This window comes from Ranitomeya variabilis, chromosome 2 (assembly GCF_051348905.1).
Source record: "Ranitomeya variabilis isolate aRanVar5 chromosome 2, aRanVar5.hap1, whole genome shotgun sequence".
Lineage (NCBI taxonomy): Eukaryota > Metazoa > Chordata > Amphibia > Anura > Dendrobatidae > Ranitomeya > Ranitomeya variabilis.
The window spans coordinates 720,751,670-720,773,742 of NC_135233.1; the positions used below are offsets into that span (position 1 = coordinate 720,751,670).

Here is a 22,073-nt window from a genome sequence, read left to right on the forward strand (position 1 = left end):
AGACAGGTTTCCTTTTTGTGTTCTGGTTGGGGATGAGGAGGAAGTGTCCCCTGCATCTGACATTATGGAGTTAGAGGTAACCGGTGAAAATTTTGGGACTGCCCAACATAGGGACCCCACTCTGAGGGAAGCCTTTAATAATGTCACAGTTATTGATGGGGTGGTACAGGAGCCGGGGGCAGACACAAGATTTCCCCATTTTCTGATGAGTGGGGAGTTGTTGTACCGGGTCACGAAAATAAGGGAGGAGTTGGTAGAGCAGTTGGTTGTGCCGGGTCCATATAGACGGAAGGTGTTGGACATGGCCCATTCACACATCTTGGGTGGACACCTAGGGGTGGAAAAAACGCAGGAACGGGTTGTGCAGAGGTTCTATTGGCCTGGGTGTCACCGGGAAATAGTGAACTATTGCAGGTCCTGCCCTACATATCAGCTAACTGCTCCCACTTCTCATTTCCAGAACCCCCTTGTGCCACTGCCCATTATTGAGGTGCCGTTTGAGAGAATTGCCATGGACTTGGTTGGTCCCTTAGTTAAATCAGCCCGGGGCCATCAGTATATATTAGTCATCCTGGACTATGACACACGCTATCCTGAGGCAATTCCCTTGAGAAATTCTTCCTCGAAGAGTATAGCCCGCGAGTTGGTCTATGTCTTTTCCCGGACACGTCTGCCGAAGGAGATCCTGACTGACCAAGGGACACCTTTCATGAGCAAGGTGATGAGGGAGTTATGCAAAGCCCTGAAAATCTCCCAGTTGAGGACCTCGGTGTACCATCCCCGGTCAGATGGCCTTGTTGAGAGATTTAGCAAGACACTGAAGAGCATGCTGAGAAAAGCTATAGAGAAAGACGGTAGAGACTGGGATTGTCTCTTACCCTATCTGATGTTTTCCATTCGTGAAGTTCCACAGGCCTCCACAGGGTTCTCACCGTTTGAGCTTCTATATGGCTGACATCCGCGAGGACTCCTGGATATAGCCAAGGAAACCTGGGAAGCGGAAGTCACGCCCCACAGAAGCGTCATTGAGCATGTGGCCCTGATGCAGCAGAGGATTGCAAAGGTGATGCCTATCGTGAAAGAACAACTCCTCCAGGCGCAAGAAGCTCAGGCCAGAGTCTACAACCGGTCTGCAAGAGTGAGGCAGTTCAACCCGGGAGACCGAGTTCTTGTGTTGGTTCCGACGGTGGAAAGCAAGTTCTTGGCCAAATGGCAAGAGCCATATGAGGTTGTCGAGAAACTTGGTGAAGTAAATTATAAAATTCACCAACCAGGAAAACGGAAAACCATTCCAAGTCTACCATGTCAACCTCATCAAGCCGTGGCAAGATAGAGAGCCGACAGTAACTCCATCGTTGTTAAGCAACCCAGAAGGTGAGGTTGAAGCAGTTACTATAGCGGAGACGCTATCGAAGACCCAGAAACAGCAGTGCCGGGAGTTACTCCAGAAAAACAGAGACCTGTTTTCAGAGTTGCCAGGACACATGAAGGTCATAGAGCACGAGGTCCTAACAGAGCCACATGTGCGGGTGAACGTGAAGCCCTATCGCATTCCTGAGGCTCGTCGAGAAGTTATCTCCAAGGAAGTGGAGCGTATGTTGAAGCTTGGAGTCATTGAGGAATCCAAGAGCGGTTGGTCGAGCCCAATTGTCCTGGTCCCAAAACCTGATGGAGAGTGGAGGTTTTGCAACGACTATCAGAAGTTGAATGAGGTCTCCAAGTTTGATGCTTATCCCATGCCCCGCGTTGATGAGCTCATCGAAAGGCTTGGGCACGCCAGATATATATCCACCTTGGATTTGACAAAGGGGTATTGGCAGATCCCCATGGCACAGGAAGCCAAGGAGAAGACGGCCTTTTCGACACCTGATGGATGCTTCCAGTATGTCTGGATGCCGTTTGGCCTACAGGGAGCTCCGGCGACCTTCCAGAGGGCTATGGATAGAGTCCTTGCACCCCATAAGGCCTACGCTGCTGCGTACCTAGATGATATCGTCATCTTTAGCCCGGACTGGGAGAGTCATCTGGAGAAAGTCCAAGCGGTGTTTGATGCTCTAAGAGAGGCGGGGTTTACAATAAACCCGAAGAAGTGTGCCTTGGGTAAGGAAGAAGCTAAATACCTAGGCTATATAGTGGGTCGTGGAGAAATAAAGCCCCAAATCAGGAAAGTGGAGGCAATCCAAACATGGTCGAAACCACTCTCCAAAAAGCAAGTTAAAACCTTTCTGGGAATCGTGGGATATTACAGGAGGTTCATCCAGAACTTCGCCACAGTGGCTGCGCCTCTGACTGATCTACTAAAGGGGACAAAATCGGTGATGGTTAAATGGTCCAAAGAGACAGAGTCAGCCTTCCAAGTGTTGAAAGGGGCTCTATGTAAGCAGCCTGTTCTGATGGCTCCGGACTTCAAGAAAGAATTTATTCTTCAGACAGATGCCTCAGATGTTGGGGTAGGAGCAGTCCTTTCCCAAGAGCTACATGGGGAGGAGCATCCTGTTCTCTATCTGAGTAGAAAGCAGTCCTCATCTGAGAAGAACTACTCAGTCATAGAAAAAGAGTGTTTGGCCATAAAGTGGGCGGTGGACACGTTACGGTACTATCTGCTGGGTCGTAAATTCACACTAATATCTGACCATGCCCCACTTAGATGGATGAGGGAAACAAAAGGTAGAAATGCTAGGGTCACCCGTTGGTTCTTAGCCCTGCAGGACTTCAGTTTCCATGTGGAACATAGGGCCGGAAAGCTGCACGGTAATGCGGATGCCCTATCAAGAATCCCTTGTTTAGTGGGGGAAAGTGCCAAGCCCCACAGCTTTAGGCAGAGGGGGGAGGTATGTAGCATGGCTAAAGGGTGTGTAGTCGACGAGAGATATGTGTCGCATAGGTGGCTTGTTGCTGTAATGTAGCCCGGAGTATTTCTTTGTTGCACATAACCATGTATATGTTTCAGGACCTGTGGTGATGTCAGACCACATGGCTAATCATGTGATGGGTTACTGGGTGTGGTTAGCTCTATATAAGATAGGCTAATGCTTAACAGTAGATATGTGTGGAGGTGAAACCCTCCTGAGTGTGTTAAGGCTACAGGACTGAGCCTGGTGGACTGGACACTGTTTTTCTTTTCCTGAACTAAAGGCTATTTGCTTGCTGTTATTTTGCCATGTGGTTTATGGAGCAATAAACCCTGTGAACTCTTAAAGGAACGTGTCTCCTGAGTGTCAGCCGTCGCACCTGAGTGAGTGAAATCCCTACAATACATATACATTTTCCCAAACCACCACCACAGCATGATACTGCTTTGCAAAATCATTCTTGACACATGCACATATAAATAGAGCATTTTATCATTTCTTAGAAAATGAAGATATATTAGTGCACATGCTACATGTAGTTATTAGGGTTGAGCGAAACGGATCGGACATTTTCAAAAATCGCCGACTTTCAGCAAAGTCGGGTTTCATGAAACCCGACCCGATCCCACTGTGGGATCGGCCATGCGGTCGGCGATCTTCGCGCCAAAGTCGCGTTTCATATGACGCTTTCCCCGCCATTTTTTCAGCCAATGAAGGAGTGTGGGCAGCGTGATGACATAGGTTCCGGCTTGCTTTCTGTGGCGTCACAGGGGAGAGAGGAGGAGGAGGTTCCCCACTGACTTGCATTGGGTTTCGTGTTTTGGTCGATCCCCGACTTTGCGCGATAATCGGCCGATTTCACTCGACTCGACTTATGACAAAGTCGGGTTTCGCGAAACCCGACTCGGTCCTAAAAAAGTAAAAGTCGCTCAACCCTACTAGTTATGTCTCATCATGAGTCATCTGGACAGTGCTGTCCATGTGAAGAGTTATGCAGTCCAAGACCCTCCCAGCTTCGTGGTTGAGCTACAAGTAAGGATATTCAGCTCTGACGACATCTAACAGAGGTCAGTACACCTTGTTTCACTGTGGATGTGCCAGATCTGGCATGCAATGGCATATCCCGGCTAGGAGGGTAGTAGAACTTTATAACTCATTGAAACAAGGCAACAAAACCAGACAACCACACATTTATTACGTTGAAGATGTCCACACTTTAATAACTGTTGTCTCAAACACACTGCAGAACACAGGATAATTGTTACATGCACCAGCCATGGTAGTCTATAGCCACTCATACTCTCAGGGCATACTTCTACTTTGACTTGACATAGTTCTTATTCAGAGCAAGAGTAAGATCCACACTGTCATTGTTTCCCTTTTTCTTGCTAAATAAGAATGGACGAATCCATGGATATTTGTCTCCATTGGGTTTGGGTACCAGAACGGTAGTCAAACTCAAACCTGAACCCAGACCCCAACATTAGGCGGTTCCCACGCTGCGTGACAGCACGAGAAACACCGGCTCTGATCAGTGTAACGTTACTGATGTTACTGTCAGTCACAGCGCTCTGGTCTCCATTCTGTCACACACATGACAACGTGGGAGCCAGCAGCTGTCACCGGCAGTGAAAAGATTACCGCCGGTCAAGTGTTAACTGATGACTACTGCTTTCATCATCGTACGCCTGGTCTCGCTGATATCAGCAAGAGCAGGCATATGCTGATGAGAGTATTCACCAGCCAGCGCCTGTGCATAGTAAGAAATATGTCAATGAGATATATAATTAGTGCATTGCATGTGTAGCTTACTGTACATGTATTTAGCTAAAAAAAAAAAAAAAAAAATTAAAATAAATGGCTTGGGATCCCCTTGTTTTTAACAACCAGCTGAGGGAAAGCAGGCTGCTGTGGGCTGGTGTTATTATTCTGGGAAGGGGCCAATATCCATAAAGGTCCCCAGGCTATTAATATCAACTCTGTAATGAAAAGTAATAAATACACACACACACGCACACACAAAAAAAGTCATTTAATTGAAAGAGAACACTTCTTCACTTTCCCATTTATTAACATGAAAATAAAAATAAAAAATCAACATTGTACACACCTGCCCACCAATAATCCAGAATGATGATATCTCATGACAATCTCCAACTCTGCTATATCTGGTTGCATTGCTGAGTGGTGACATCAGTAATGCAACCAATCAGCCTGGCAACCCAGCTCAGACTAAAATGAGCATGTGAACGCAGCTGTGTGTGACTGCCGTTGTCGTCATGAAGCTTAGCGCCGGCCATTTGCAGTCGTGTTCTCACGCTAAGCACAGTGTGATCTGGCTGTCTTACTGAGCAGTAATATTACTGCTGAGCAATGCAACCAGATGTAGCAGAGTTGGGGCTCGTTGTGGGACATTAGCATTATGGATTATCGGCGGACAAGTGAGGATTACTTAATTTTATTTTTATGTTAATAAATGGGAAAAAGATTTATCAGAGACTGTTTTGTTCAATTAAAGGACTTTTATCTGTGTGTCTTGATTACTTTTCACTATGAGGTTAGTAATGGGGGTGTAAGATAGATGTCTCTCCATTACTAACCTCTGGGCTTGATGTAAGCTGACATCAACCCCAAGACATCAACCCCAAAATGGCAGAAGTCCATGTACGTGGTCCGTGCACAGACTCTAGGTGTCCAGTATGGACCCCAAACTTTAATGTTCGGGTTCACCCATCTCTATTCCTAAACAATCTCCTCATTGGTTTTCTCTCTTTCTCTCTGCTACTGCCATCTTCTGCTTACTAACAGGTGTGACACTTTTCTATGCTGCCACCTGCTGCTTACTCACAAACACAACACTTTTGTATGCTGCCACCTGCTGCTTACTCACAGACACAACACTTTTGTATGCTGCCACCTGCTGCTTACTCACAGACACAACACTTTTGTATGCTGCCACCTGCTGCTTACTCACAGACACAACACTTTTGTATGCTGCCACCTGCTGCTTACTCACAGGCACAACACTTTTCTATGCTGCCACCTGCTTCTTAGGCTGGGTTCACATTGCGTTAATGTGTGCATGCTAACGGACAGCGTTGCACGGCGAAAATGTCGCAATTAACACCGTGCAACGGGTCCGTTAGCGTGCCCATTGACAGCAATGTAAATTTCTCCTGCAGCGCATCACTAGCGCGTGCCTTTTTCGGCTCGCGCTAGTGATGTGCCGTTCTTCTGTGACGCGCCTCGGACGCTGCTTGCAGCGTCTGCGGCGCGCCCGAGGTCCGTTCCCTGCTCTCGCAGATCGGGGATCTGCGAGAGCGGGGACGTTAACGCGACCCCAAACACGGCCCCTAAATAAACATTGCGTTAGCGCAATCCGCTAGCGCTAGCGCTAAACGGATTGCCCTAACGCAATGTGAACCTAGCCTTAGGGTACCGTCACACAGTGAAATTTCCATCGCTACGACGGTACGATTCGTGACGTTCTAGCGATATCGTTACGATATCGCAGTGTCTGACACGCAGCAGCGATCAGGGATCCTGCTGAGAATCGTACGTCGTAGCACATCGTTTGGAACTTTCTTTCGTCGCTTGATCACCCGCTGACATCGCTGGATCGTTGTGTGTGACAGCGATCCAGCGATGTGTTCGCTTGTAACCAGGGTAAACATCGGGTAACTAAGCGCAGGGCCGCGCTTAGTAACCCGATGTTTACCCTGGTTACAAGCGTAAACGTAAAAAAAAAAAAACAGTACATACTTACATTCCGGTGTCTGTCCTCCGGCGTCTCAGCTTCTCTGCACTGTGTGAGCGCCGGCCGGAAAGCGAGCACAGCGGTGACGTCACCGCTGTGCTTTCCGGCTATGGCGCTTACACAGTGGAGAGAAGCAGAACGCCGGGGACAGACACCGGAATGTGAGTATGTACTGTTTGTTTTTTTTACGTTAACGCTGGTAACCAGGGTAAACATCGGGTTACTAAGCGCGGCCCTGCGCTTAGTAACCCGATGTTTACCCTGGTTACCCGGGGACTTCGGCATCGCTCCAGCGCCGTGATTGCAACGTGTGACCGCAGTCTACGACGCTGGAGCGATAATCATACGATCGCTGCGACGTCACGGATCGTGCCGTCGTAGCGATTAAAATGGTACTGTGTGACGGTACCCTTAGTCACAGGCAAAACACATACTGGAGACAGATTTAGAACATATAGGGGGAAACAGGAAACAAAACTCCACAGAGTATAAACATATTGCTACCCAGTAGCAACACAAGTCAAAGCATAAGGATATACTGTATATTACAATTAATAAAATGACTGTGTCAATTCACTGTTTTAAATAGTGATTGTCTCCCCTTACCTCTTGAACTGAATGTCATCACTCATATTGGCATATTTGATAGTGCGAACAGTACTGGAATTTCATTTTCGATACAATGCGCAAAATACACAGGACCAGTAGAGAGAGCTTTTGTAAGCTGGAGTCACACTAAATTGGTCCGATTCTCACTGCCGAGAATCTCACGAGTGTCATGCGAGTACAACCCGATTTTTCACACCAATTACACCTTTTCACACCGATTGACATCAGAATGCAGTGCGATTGCTATCTTACTGCCATGCGATTTTAAGATGAGCTTTTACATAGAGCAATGCTTTATGTCACTTACACATCGTTTTCAAAGGAAATATTCTTAAAAACACACATATATATACAGTACAGTGGGGTATCTATTCTATTGTAACCTGTCACACTCTGATTTTACTGTTCGCGGCACATGAATTGACGGCTTTTATTCTATCCATCTATCTATCTATCTATCTAATCTATATATACAGTGCGTAGGAAAGCATTCAGAACCCTTTAAATTTTTCACTCTTTGTTTCATTGCAGCCATTTGGTAAATTCAAAACAGTTAATTTTTTTCTTATTAATGTACACTCGGCACCCCATCTTGACTGAAAAAAACAGAAATGTAGTTTTTTGTGCAAATATAATAAAAAAGAAAAACTGAAATATCACATGGTCATAAGTAGTCAGACCCTTTGCTCAGACACTCATATTTAAGTCACATGCTGTCCATTTCCTTGTGATCCTCCTTTATTTGAGTAACCCCTTGACCGGAGCTTTTTTCATTTTTGCGTTTTCGTTTTTCGCTCCCCTCCTTCCCGGAGCCATAACTTTTTTTATTTTTCAGTCAATATGGCCATGTGAGGGCTTATTTTTTTGCGGGACGAGTTGTACTTTTGAACAATACCATTGGTTTCACCATGTTGTGTACTAGAAAACAGGAAAAAATTCCAAGAGCGGTGAAATTGCAAACAAAAAGTGCAATCCCACACTTGTTTTTTGTTTAGCTTTTTTCTAGGTTTACTAAATGCTAAAACTGACCTGCCATTATGATTCTCCAGGTAATTACAAGTTCCTAGACACCAAACATGTCTAGGTTCATAGGTTCATTTTTATCTAAGTGGTGAAAAAAAATCCAAACTTTGCTAAAGAAAAACCATTGCGCTATTTTCTGATACCCGTAGCGTCTCCATTTTTCGTGATCTGGAGTTGGGTGACGGCTTATTTTTTGTGTGCCGAGCTGCCATTTTTAATTATACCATTTCGGTGCAGAGTATTCAGACCTTTTGCTCAGACACTCCTACTTAAGTCACATGCTGTCCATTTCTTTGTGATCTTCGTTGAGATGGTTCTACTCCTTTATTGGAGTAACCCCTTAATGACCAGAGCTTTTTTCATTTTTGCGTTTTCGTTTTTCGCTCCCCTCCTTCCCAGAGTCATAACTTTTTTAATTTTAGTCATTATGGCCATGTGAGGGCTTATGTTTTGCGGTACAAGTTGTACTTTTGAACATCATTGGTTTTACCATGTCGCGTACTAGAAAACGGGAAAAAAATTCCAAGTGTGGTGAAATTGCAAAAAAAGTGTAATCCCACATTTGTTTTTTGCTTAGCTTTTTTTTAGGTTCACTAAATGCTAAAACTGTCCTGCCATTGTGATTCTCCAGGTCATTACAAGTTCATAGACACCAAACATGTCTGAGGGCAGTCTCACACGTCCTGATAATTCCGGTACCGGAAAAATCGGTACCGGAGTTATCCGTGTCCGTGTGTCTGTGTGCTCACGTGGCACATCAGTGTGGCACACATGCGGCAGCCGTGTCCCGCACATGTGCCGACACGGACCGTGCAGGAGACAGCGCTAGAGATAAGCGCTGTTCCCTGCATCTGGTGCTGAAGCCGGAATTCATTCCTTCTTCCCAGCAGCGTTCGCTGGGGAGAAGGAATGAAAAATCATTGTTTTTTTTGTTGTTAAATAAACTTCCCGGCAACCTCCCCCCTCCCACCCCCTGTGCCCCTGGCCGCTGTTATTAAAATACTCACCCAGCTCCCTCGACGCTTCCTCTCCGCGCCGCAGCTTGTCCTGTATGAGCGGTCACGTGGTGCCGCTCATTACAGCGATGAATATGCGGCTCCACCCCTATACCAAAGGTATCAATTTAATCTACATTAAAGTGCTCTTACAATCATGTCTTTACTGGAGATGAGCGAGCACTAAAATCCTGAGATGCTCATTACTTGAGCCAATTGAGCCAGTAATTCCTAATGCTCGTTTTGAGTAACGAGTATAATGGCAATCAATGGAAAATCCTAGCATTTTTCCAGCAGACCCTACAAAGAGGTTTGGGGGCAGTGAAAATTATGAAAGGGATGGGAAAAAGTGCTGAATGGAAGGAGAACAGCATGGGGAAGACACTTGGAAGCATCTCTGACTCCCATATCGCTGCGGAGAACAATAGTGTCACACTTTTACTCCACTTTCAGGACTGACAAAAAAATATTCAAAATTGACAACAAATTGGTGCTTTCGTGAAAAAAATTATAAAGAAACATTCTTTCCTGTATAATGACTTATTTATAGGGCAAAATTTAAAAAGGATTAAAAAAATAGTAGTTTAAATAAACCAAAATTGAAATTTTTAGTAAAGAAATGTAAATTTCAGTGCAATTTATGAAGAAAGCAAGAACTGCCAAAAACATGATGTTAGAGGGACTCATATACACCCTGTGCATGACATAAAGGAGGGCCTCATGCATATTCTGTTCAAATTGTCATGTAGTGATACTCCTTGATTCATAATGGCTATGCACTAACTGCAAAACCTTCCAAAAATTAAAAGCAGGGTCATCCATTCATCCTGGAAGGCACCGATTGTAGTGCCTCATTCAAATATTGTGAGTAAAGTATAGTTGTAATACTCCTTCATTCCTAAAAGCTATGCAGAGTAACAGGCCCTCTAAAAATTACAAGCAGGGTTATCTATACTCCCTTGAAGGCAACAACTGGAATGCCTCTTTAAAATATTAAGAAAGTATATACACCTGTAGCAGGGCAATTTTGTTGTTGTAGCAGGTTCTACAGTATACATGACAATAGTTAATTTTTCTTACAAAAATATTTTGTGAACTGTACCAGGCCAACCTTTTTTTTTTATTTTAACCCACTATAGCTTTACACAATATTTTGTTGAAATGTAACAGGAACTGCGTTGCAGTGTATTGGATGAATCATTAAATTCCTAAACAATTCTGGAAGGGTTTTTGTGAGTTTAATATCCCAGAAAAATGTAACAAGAACCACGTTATAGTGTATGGATTAATCCAAAAACATTTTTTCAAGGTTTTTTCTATTTTTGTATGACACTGAAATGTAACAGAAAGCACATAAAACTGTATGGATAGTAACTGAATCCAGCAAATTTCTCACTGCTTTTATGTTATGTTGTATATACCACTGATCTGTACCTAAGAACACATAATACAGTGCAGATGAGTCATGTAATACCAACAAAATTTGACAACTTGTTTTGAGGGTTAAATACCACCTAAACATACTCAAGAACATGTAATATTCTATGGATGAGCAATATAATTCCAAAAAAAATTTTTACTATTTTTTGGACTGTTAGGTACCACCAAAATCTATCCAAGAACATGTAAAACTCTTCGGATGAGCAATAAAATACCAATACATTTATGGAAACATTTTTGGAGGGTTAGATACCACTGAAATGCACCCAAGAAGATATAATGCTCATAATAGCGAAAAACATTAGACAACTTTTTTAGGGTTAGATACCACTGAAACTACCCAAGAACATGTAATACTCTTATCACGGGTTTAACATGACAGAGAGGAGCTAGAAGGCGGCAGCATCTGATTTCTCCTACTCCTGCACTGTTTAGAAGAACTTCACCTTCATATTAAATGGTGAAGGTTTCTTTTAGTAGTGCAGGGGTTAACCTGCTCAGTTGAGAGCTATGGAAGTGGAGCGCCCCGTCAGGGCAAGGGGGTACTCGGTACCGGGTCCTGCGGTTCACAGGGGGATGTCACAGCGGCGACCCGGTCCGTGGCCCTGGGACGTCTGTATAAAAGGGAAAGGTCTTTAAAGGGAATAAAGTTTATGTTCGTGACACCACCTGTGGTATTCGGTCAGGGTGACCGGCGCTGCTTTAAGGCGTCCGCTGGGGTGATGTTATGGCATATTGGCATATATATATTGGTATACCTTCCCACAGGTGAAGTGTATCCCCAGGGCTTCCCAGTGTGTAGATGGTAGAATGGTGAGAGGTGCAGTGAAGAACAAGGACACAGGTTTGCAGTCTCTTTACCTCATTTACTGAAGTCTTCAGCAGCCACAGTCCAGGGCACCAGATCACAGGGCAGGTAGAGTCTGGCCAGTTTGGAGGCAAGTCCAGAGTCCCCTTGTCCAGGTGGAAATCAATAGCCTTCCCTTGCGCTGTAGTGGTGTAGTCCCTTACTGCATAAGCTTCAAATAAGGTCCTCACAGATGTTGTGTCTCTCTCTCTGTCCCCCATAGTTGGATAGGACAAAACCCATATGACTGGTGGCTTGAGGTGGTTTATAGGGACTCTAGCACGCCCCGGCCTCTGAGGGGTGCCACCGTGTCTCCTGGGTGTTAGCTCGGACAGGTAACTTGGAGTTCAGTTGTCCTGCTGGTCTCTGATGTAAGTCATAGAGGTTCTTACAACCTCGGTGTTCTGGCTACCGGTTATCTGCGCCTCAGAAGGAGGCAGCCTGCTCGGGGCTGGTCCCCTTCTGGTATCATCTCCTGTGCTTTGCTTTCCTTCACGCTTGCTGCAATACAATTCTGCCTTCAAAATGTCTCTTTCTGGGAGCTGCAGCTCTTAGGGCATGCACAGCTCCATGGACCGTCTGTCCTCCTCAGACTGCTGTCTGGAACTGACTGTGTCAGGAATTGACTCCTGTCTGGAACTAACTAACTTTCAACACAGACTACCAGTTATATATATATATATATATATATATATATATATATATATATAGAGAGAGAGAGAGAGAGAGAGAGTCACCTAGTAAATAGGATCGAAAGCTCCCCCTGGTGGCCTGGAGTATGAATGTGTTGCATGCTTGTGGTACCTGGATGCAGTTATCCTTCCTTGCCTCCAAACGTAGCATCACTCTCCCCTGGAGGAAAGCAATACCACTGTGATGACCAGGACCCTGGCGCGCCACAGAAGCTCTCCTGCATTAAGTCTCTCAGCTATTCACTGTTATCCACTCCCATCTCCTATTGAATCTGAGCCCTGGCTAGCACTCATTGCCAGCTTATGCTGGTTAGTTAGGAGATGGTGGTTTGTGGTTGTTTTTTGAGAAGGCATTTGGTGGATTTATATGAGACTGTTGCTAGGTTTTGGGTATATGCTAATTCTTCTCCTTCCCCTACTTTGGTTTTACCTCATCCTCCACTCCACAGTGTTTACCTTTGTTGTTTGTGGAAGTATATTTGAATTATTGACATTTTCCTTTCTTCCTGTTTGTATTACCTTGTTAGTCTTGATGGTGTATTACGGTACAATACCAATCTTCTCTTCCCTGGGTGGGAGAAGGGTACACACTGAGGGTGGATTCAGGAGCTAAGACAAGGTACGTGGCCCCGCCGTCCTCGCCATCAGAAGTAATCCGGGGAACAAAGCGAGCAAGGGCACACCTAGCATTAGAGACAGGGAAGGAGCCCCTGGTCCCGGGACACCTGGCAGAGTTTTGACAACTCTATGGATGAGCAATATAATACCGATAAATGTTTGAACAACTTTTTGAAGGTTTATATACCACCAAAATCTACTCAAGAATATAACAAACTCTATGGATGTGCAATAACGATACATTTTTGAACTTTTTTCAACGTGCACCCAAGAAGATGTATACTCTAAAATGCACCCAAGAAGACGTAATACTCTATGGATCAGCAATATAATTCCGATAAATTTTTGAATTTTTTTTGGAGGGTTAGATATCACCGACATCTACCAAAGAGCATGTAAAACTCTAAGAATGGGCAATAAAATACCAATCCATTTTTAAACAATTTCTTGGAGGGCAATATACCACCAAAATCGTCCCAAGCATATACACTCACCGGCCACTTTATTAGGTACACCATGCTAGTAACGGGTTGGACCCCCTTTTGCCTTCAGAACTGCCTCAATTCTTCGTGGCATAGATTCAACAAGGTGCTGGAAGCATTCCTCAGAGATTTTGGTCCATATTGACATGATGGCATCACACAGTTGCCGCAGATTTGTCGGCTGCACATCCCTAAGATGCTCCATACAAGGCAGGATGGATCCATGCTTTCATGTTGTTTACGCCAAATTCTGACCCTACCATCCGAATGTCACAGCAGAAATCGAGACTCATCAGACCAAGCAACGTTTTTCCAATCTTCTACTGTCCAATTTCGATGAGCTTGTACAAATTGTAGCCTCAGTTTCCTGTTCTTAGCTGAAAGGAGTGGTACCCGGTGTGGTCTTCTGCTGCTGTAGCCCATCTGCCTCAAAGTTCGACGCACTGTGCGTTCAGAGATGCTCTTAGGCCTACCTTGGTTGTAACGGGTGGCGATTTGAGTCACTGTTGCCTTTCTATCAGCTCGAACCAGTCTGCCCATTCGCCACTGACCTCTGGCATCAACAAGGCATTTCCGCCCACAGAACTGCCGCTCACTGGATTTTTTTTCTTTTTCGGACCATTCTCTGTAAACCCTAGAGATGGTTGTGCGTGAAAATCCCAGTAGATCAGCAGTTTCTGAAATACTCAGACCAGCCCTTCTGGCACCAACAACCATGCCACGTTCAAAGGCACTCAAATCACCTTTCTTCCCCATACTGATGCTCGGTTTGAACTGCAGGAGATTGTCTTGACCATGTCTACATGCCTAAATGCACTGAGTTGCCGCCATGTGATTGGCTGATTAGAAATTAAGTGTTAACAAGAAGTTGGACAGGTGTACCTAATAAAGTGGCCAGTGAGTGTATAATACTCTATTGATGAGCAATATAATACCGATACATTTTTAAATGCTATTTTGGAGTGTTGATAAAATTTTGATCTTTTTGGAGGGTTAGATATCATAGAAATTTACCCCAAACTACAGAATAGTGTATGTCAGAGAAATTTAACCCAGCCACATTTTTTATGCATTTTTTTGGAGTTTAATATGTCACCATAATGCATCAATAACCGTGTTAAACTCTATGGATGCCTAATTATATCCAGAAATTAATTTGAAAAGCAAATATTTTGAAAATGTAGTTTATGTACTTTTATACATAAATATTATAAAGGCTTTGCACAAAATTATAAGGAGGGTCATCCAAGGACAACTGGCGGGCCTCATTCAAATATTTTTAAAGTGTAGTTGCTGTGCCCCTACACTCATAAAGGCTTTGCACAAAGCTTTGCACAAAGTAGAAAGCCAGGAAAAAATTTATAAGAGGGTAATAGAGTAATGCTCTTCAGATATCTGCTTCTTCACCTTCCTCAGGAGGGTGGGGGGACTGTCTTCATCTGCCTTCTGGAGCCCGATTCCCAAATGCCTGGGTTGTAAGTGACCCAGTTTCTGGTAGTGCAAAGCCCCCAACATATAGAAATGGGCAAAAGCCCCCTGCGTCACCTGCACCATCAGTTGCTCCCACATGGGTGGGGAACCCCTAGGACAGTACACTCTCTCGGGGGTGGTAGTAGCCCTATCTTGAGCAGCCTCAAGGAGCCTTTGCCAGGCTCTTTCATTCCTCATGAAGGGTTCATCCTGCTCCCTTTACTCTGGCATCATACCCACTACATACCAGCGATGTTGCCCCTCTATTTTGAGGAATGTGGCCCTGGTTCCACCCATCAGCTCCCAGTGTTCTGCCTCTACTAGCCAATGTTTGAACGTGATGTGATGATGGGTTCCAAACCCTTCAATAGACTCCCTTCTCTGCTGATGGTCATACGTAATGACCATCACCTGGGATGCCAACTCTCAGTAGCTTGTGAGTAGAGGACCCTATAAGATTTCTCCAGACCTGGTCCTGGCTCGCCTCTCTTTCGACCACCCTCGGCCCTGCAGTCCATTCACCAGTTCCTTCATCCTGGCTTTCTGTGTTATATGCTATGTAGGCTGTTATACACTCTGTGGGCTGTGCTATATACTCCATGAGGCTGTGCTATATACTATGTGGCTGTGCTATATACTATGTGGCTGTGCTATATACTACATGGCTGTGCTATGTACTACCTGAATGTGCTATTTACTACGTGGGCTCTTATATACTGCGTGGCTGTGCTATATACTATGATGCCGGTCGTGAACAATCAGCAATAAGTGCAGTCCGGCCGCGAATTGGCGCAGGATTTGAACCACGCTTCGCTAATTGGTCACGCCCGGCCGGCCGAATCCTGTGTATTCAATGTATTATTCTAAAATCTTCATAAATAAACTACGTACATATTCTAGAATACCCGATGCGTTAGAATCGGGCTACCATCTAGTATATATATATACACATCAAATGTCGTGACGGGGTAATAACATAGTAACATAGTAACATAGTTATTAAGGTTGAAGGAAGACTTTAAGTCCATCTAGTTCAACCCACAGCCTAACCTAACATGCCCTAACATGCTGATCCAGAGGAAGGCAAAAAAAAAACATGTGGCAAAGAGTAAGCTCCAAAAAATTCCTTCCCGACTCCACATACGGCAATCAGACTAGTTCCCTGGATCAACACTCTATCAAGTAATCTAGTATATATAGCTCCCATTTATTTCTATGTGAGATAGGCAAACAATGTAGCACAGTTGTACTTGACAGTTGTACTTGTTTTCGTCGTCCTGCATGTAGTAGTAATTCACATGTTGGCCATGGAAGGCAGAGATGGGAATCAATTCTTGTAGATGTCCATTTTTAGTAGTTTTCCAGGCATGTGAATGACTATGGTATATTGCAACATTTCCACATACATGTATATGATAGTGGGCTCACAAGCACAGGCCCAAGTGGAGAGTGACTAATGCCCTAGTGACTTTATATTTACAGAGAAATGCCTATCCAAGAGGCTTTAGTATTAGTGATACTGCTTGCTAGAGAAAACACAGCATGCTATAGCATGTGGAATGTCTGTTATATATGTAGAAGTGGTAATGTAATGTCAGGCTGTAGAGCTACTGTATATAATAAAACAGTACAAAATAAATGCATAATAGTTATAGTATAGTTCCTTTATGGGAGAATAAGAATGTACTGACTTTCAATTAAAGATGTTAAAGAAAAAAGTCCCAAAAGGATAATAATCTCCAAAATAATAAACATACAGATTTACTATTTCAAAAACCAGTGCTTAAAAAGTTGCTGTAAAGAGCTGGCCAGTAGAATGCAAAAATAGAAGATTCATGGCACCACTACCTTGAACATGCACCACTAACCACCCATCTTTCTAAAGTAGGCTTTAACTAGAGGCAGAAAAAAAATGCCTCACATTTCTTTACCTGTGCAACGATAGTGGAGTCTAATCTATGTGTTTTTTGGGGCTCGTGCAAACGACTGTAAAAATCAAGAATCATTTTGATGAATATCACTCAACCCCATGTTATTCGATGAGGTTGTGCACATGTCCGACTTTTTTTTCCCTCTGACCGAGTGGTCGGAGGAATAAAATTGCAACCTGCACGATTTGCCTTTGAATTGGATGGCAGTCACCCATTCTTGTCTAAGGGTCCATCTAAACCATTGGACTGCACTCGGATAACATCCAATTTTCACAACTGAATGGAGAAGATTTTTTTCTACTTTAATTCTCCACATCCGAGAAAATCGGACAAGAGTCTGAGCAGAATGTGATTAGCATAATCAGACCCATTTTCTCGGATGAGAGAAAATTGGTCATATGAGCCTAGCCTTAAAAGCAGAGTGCCCTTACATTGTGTTTGTATATACAATGCTCTAAAAAAATAAAAAGAACACTAAAATACCACATCCTAGATATCACTGAATCTTTATTTAATCTTTATTTTTTTTTTTATGAATATGATATGAATATATCACTGAATGAAATATTTCAGTTGCAAATCTTTATTCATTACATAGTGGAATGTGTTGAGAACATAAAACATAAAAGTGATCAATGTAAATCAAAATGAATATCCCATGGAGTCTGGATTTGGAATGATATTCAAAATCAAAGTGGAAAATCAAATTACAGGCTGATCCAACTTCACTGGAAATGCCTCAAGACAAGGAAATGATGCTCAGTAGTGTGTGTGGCCTCCACGTGCCTGTATGACTTCCCTACAATGCCTGGGCATGCTCCTGATGAGGCGGCGGATGGTCTCCTGAGGGATTTCCTCCCAGACCTGGACTAAAGCATCTGCCAACTCCTGGACAACTTGACGTTGGTGGATGGTGCGAGACATGATGTCCCAGATGTGTTCAATTGGATTCAGGTCTGGGGAACGGGCGGGCCAGTCTATAGCTTCAATGCCTTCGTCTTGCAGGAACTGCTGAAACACTCCAGCCACATGAGGTCTGGCATTGTCCTGCATTAGGAGGAACCCAGGGCCAACCTCACCAGCATATGGTCTCACAAGGGGTCTGAGGATCTCATCTCGGTACCTAATGGCAGTCAGGCTACCTCTGGCGAGCACATGGAGGGCTGTGCAGCCCACACCATTACTGACTTACTGCCAAACCGGTCATGCTGAAGGATGTAGCAGGCAGCATATCGCTCTCCACGGCGTCTCCAGACTCTGTCACGTCTGTCACATGTGCTCAGTGTGAACCTGCTTTCATCTGTGAAGAGCACAGGGCACCAGTGGCGAATTTGCCAATCCTGGTGTTCTGTGGCAAATGCCAAGCGTCCTGCACGGTGTTGAGCTGTGAGCACAACCCCCATCTGTGGCCGTCGGGCACTCAGACAATCCTCATGGAGTCGGTTTCTAACCGTTTGTGCAGACACATGCACATTTGTGGCCTGCTGGAGGTCATTTTGCAGTGCTCCTCCTGGTCTGGCAGTGCTCCTCCTGCTCCTCCTTGTACAAAGGCTGAGGTAGCGGTCCTGTTGCTGGGTTGTTGCCCTCCTACAGCCCCCTCCATGTGTCCTGGTGTACTGGCCTGTCTCCTGGTTGCACCTCCAGCCTCTGGACAATACACTGACAAACACAGCAAACCTTCTTGCCACTGCTCGCATTGATGTGCCATCCTGGATGAGCTGCACTACCTGAGCCACTTGTGTGGGTTGTAGAGTCCGTCTCATGCTACCGTGAGTGTGAAAACACAACCAACATTCAAAAGTGACCAAAACATCAGCTAGAAAGCATTGGTACTGAGATGTGGTCTGTGGTCCCCACCTGCAGAACCACTCCTTTATTAAGTATGTCTTGATAATTACCAATAATTTCCATCTGTTGTCTGTTCTATTTGTACAGCTGCATGTTAAATTGACTGCCAAACAGTGTTGCTTCCTAAGTGGACAGTTTGATTTAACAGAAGTTTGATTTACTTGGAGTTATATTCTGTTGTTTAAGTGTTCCCTTTATTTTTTTGGAGCAGTTTATTTCACCCTGAAAATGGGCATGGTCCTTAAAGTCTTATCACATAAAGAAAAGACTACTCTTATCAAAGCATTACAAGAGAAATTCCAGATTCACTGTACATCTATATGAGATTTGTATATGTGTGTAAAAGTTATTGATAGTTTAGTAGAAATAACATTCAGATTCCCCTCAAAAGATGACATCTTATCTCATACCTTAGGGTTTATCTTGTCAGCCCAGTAGACGAATTGTCCAATCCAATCATATGTCAGGGGACCAGCTCGTCTTATCTCAGGTACATACAGGGCTGAATCCTCAATTGTGTCACTTATCTTCCAAAGATGCACATGACCTGTTTCATTACTCCAGTAGATGGTGCCATTGTACCAGTCTAGATCTGCAATCAGCATATCAGAGAAAATAAACCTAAAGCTCCAGATGATACAGAATTCTTTCTAAAAATGAATTACAGAGGAAGCAACTATAGTTGGCGGTATGTATCAAACAGACTTCCATTTGCGTTACACTAGCTATCATGTAGATTTAAAATACTAAAGAATATTAAGAAAAAACACAAGAACAAATACAGTTCCTATAAATATAAGTGGTTATCATTTGACCAGTAACGGAATAAATCCTGTAAAAACCCCTAGGCTGTCAAAATCTTTGGGTCCCTCCAGAAAATTATTTCCTGATACATTTAAAAAAAAAATTGTGATATACCAATTACATTTTATTAAGAGCAAAAATTAAATGAATCAAAATTTATTGTAACCCACAAAAGGAAATTACTAATATCATCACCGGGCATAGGCCTATATATGCTCTTCCCTGTTCTCCGAAAGCTTCTACTCATGAATATTCTATTATAATCTAGAGTTGGCGAGGACTTGCAGCCACTTACCTCTTCCCCCCTCCCACTCAGTTCTGGCCACTCACAAAGTTTCCATGCTTGATCACATAGATACCGCTCCTCTAATGCTCATGAATTTTTGAATAAACTTGTCAACATAATTTCACTGCATCTTGCTGTAATGTTCACATTCTAGCTCAGGTGCCCCAGCTGGACTCCAATGTCAGCTGTCTGGGCCGACACGCTGATTTAATTTTCTTTAAATATGAAATCAATATTATTTTTTAACCATTATGCAAAGCCCCCAAAAGACATGGAGCTCATACTACACGTGCCTACTATTATGCTTAAAGGGGTTGTCCGTAGTCACAGTGTGTGACTGCAGACTTGTGAATTTGTGGCACCCCAGGAGTCCAGTTGCCACAGTTGCATTTTTTCTCCCTCACAGGGCGTGATGCCATGCCTAGAAGCAAGAAGGGATTCCCTTAGGAGGTACGCTGGCATACAACACCTTTTCTGACTCCAGACCAGAAGGGGGATCTCTAAACCCGGTTTCAGGGTAGCTTCCCTATAAGTTCTGGCCTGGAGGCGGGGTTAGAAAGTTGAATGTGAGACAGTGAAGGGAGAGGAAGGATGTGAAAAAACCCTGGGAGTGGAGCTGTGACTGAGCTCACCCCAGGATTGAGCGCAACAGAGCGGACATCGGAGTCCGTGGTTGTGTGGGAACTACAGGCCCCACAGCCAAATCCGGAGGTCAGGAGATTGCAGGTCTCCTGGCCACATCTGACACTCGAAGGCACAGCCGCATACCAGAGCCCGGAGTCACCACGAGGGAGTGACACCTGGAAAAGGCTCAAGCTGCCTGCCATGCAGGTAGTGTTTCACTAAGTGAACCGACTGAGAGAGGGACTTGAGGAGAACTACAAGCATCAGGAACCCAAAGAGTAGCGCAGTAGGGAGGCTTCTAACCCCACATGGCTAAGGGAATTCAGAACTGCTTCCAGGCTGCCCGGATCTCCAATACCACCTGTTACCTGTGCTCCGGACTGCACCTACAATTAAAGATAAAGAAACTACAGTCCATGTGTCCTCCAATTATTCTTGCACCCCAAAGTCCACAACCCCTCATAGACTGTTCTGGTATCCCTGGGGCCCTGCTCCACCTGTGGGGAGTCAAACCATCTCAGCTGCAACACCACCGGCCCCAGCGGTGCCTTTAAGCAGTGTCGACCATCTCTAGGCGAACACCACAGGTGGCGCCATGAATAATCCCCTACAAACATTTCTCTCATACATTTAATTGCATGTCCAGGGCCACGGACCGGGTCACTGCTGCCGTGACCACCCCTTTTAGAGCCGTCCGACCCGGTTCCAAGTACCCCATGGCCCTAGCGGATGTTGCAAATTCCTTCAGCACACACACTGTCCATTGCACGGATTCAATGTTCTGTGCCCCGGGAACAGTGGCCAAGTATGCAATATGCATACTCTGAGACAAAAACCATTTAGTGGGAGTGACCATATCCACAAGATGGCTGCGCCCACTAGGCGGGGCACAGCCTCACTCCATACACTTACAGCTCTGGCAAAAATTAAGAGACCACTGCAAAATGTTCAGTTTGTCTGATTTTTCTCTTTATAGGTATATTTTTGAGTAAAATGTAAATTGTTCTTTTATTCTATAAACTACTGACAACATGTCTCCGAATTTCCAAGCAATAAATTTTGTATTTTTATTGTGAAAAGGAGAAATGGTCAAAATAAAAAAAAACAAATAATGCAAATAAAACAAGTTCATAATCATTTAGAAACAACAATGCTAATGTTTTAACTCGGGAAGAGTTCAGAAATCAATATTTTGTGGAACAACCATGACTTTTAATCACAGCTTTCATGCGTGTAGTCATGCTTTCCACCAGTCTTTCACACTGCTTCTGGCGCAAAAATGTAAGCAGTTCTTCCTTGTTTGGTGGCTTGTGACTATCCATTATTCTCTTGATTACATTCCAGAGATTTTCAATGGGGTTCAGGTCTGGAGATTGGGCTGCCCATGACAAGGTTTTGATGTGGTGGTCTCTTAATTTTTGCCAGAGCTGTATATTGAGCAAGGCCACGCCCACTAGATGGGTTCTGTCCTGGAGGATGCACATCGCATACCTGATCGCCATTCCCAGGGCAGTGAAAAGCGTATCAAAAAGGAATCAAAAGTCTACAGTCACACAAATGGAGGGAGACTTAATAAGTTGCCATAATTCTTAACCCACTAAGATTGAGATGCAAATTCATAATATTCTGTTTCAGTCTATACATGGAGCAATCCCATGTGATAGAGCGTATTGAAGATGAAAAATTAGAAATTAGAATTTACACAATGCTATTGCAACGCCCCAGGGTCCTGGTCATTGCAGTAATGTCATTTTCCTCTAGGGGAGAGTGATATTACGTTTGGAGGCAAAGAAGG

The 22,073-nt window shown here is 44.2% G+C and overlaps 1 protein-coding gene across 1 annotated transcript in view; it reads right to left on the reverse strand.

The window, feature by feature from the left end:
- Positions 1–22,073, reverse strand: part of ROS1 (ROS proto-oncogene 1, receptor tyrosine kinase) — a 367,389-nt gene that overhangs the window by 280,623 nt on the left and 64,693 nt on the right. The window contains exon 13 of the mRNA XM_077281692.1: positions 18,975–19,156. Coding sequence (XP_077137807.1) covers positions 18,975–19,156 — 182 coding nt within the window. The remainder of the gene's footprint in view (positions 1–18,974; positions 19,157–22,073) is intronic.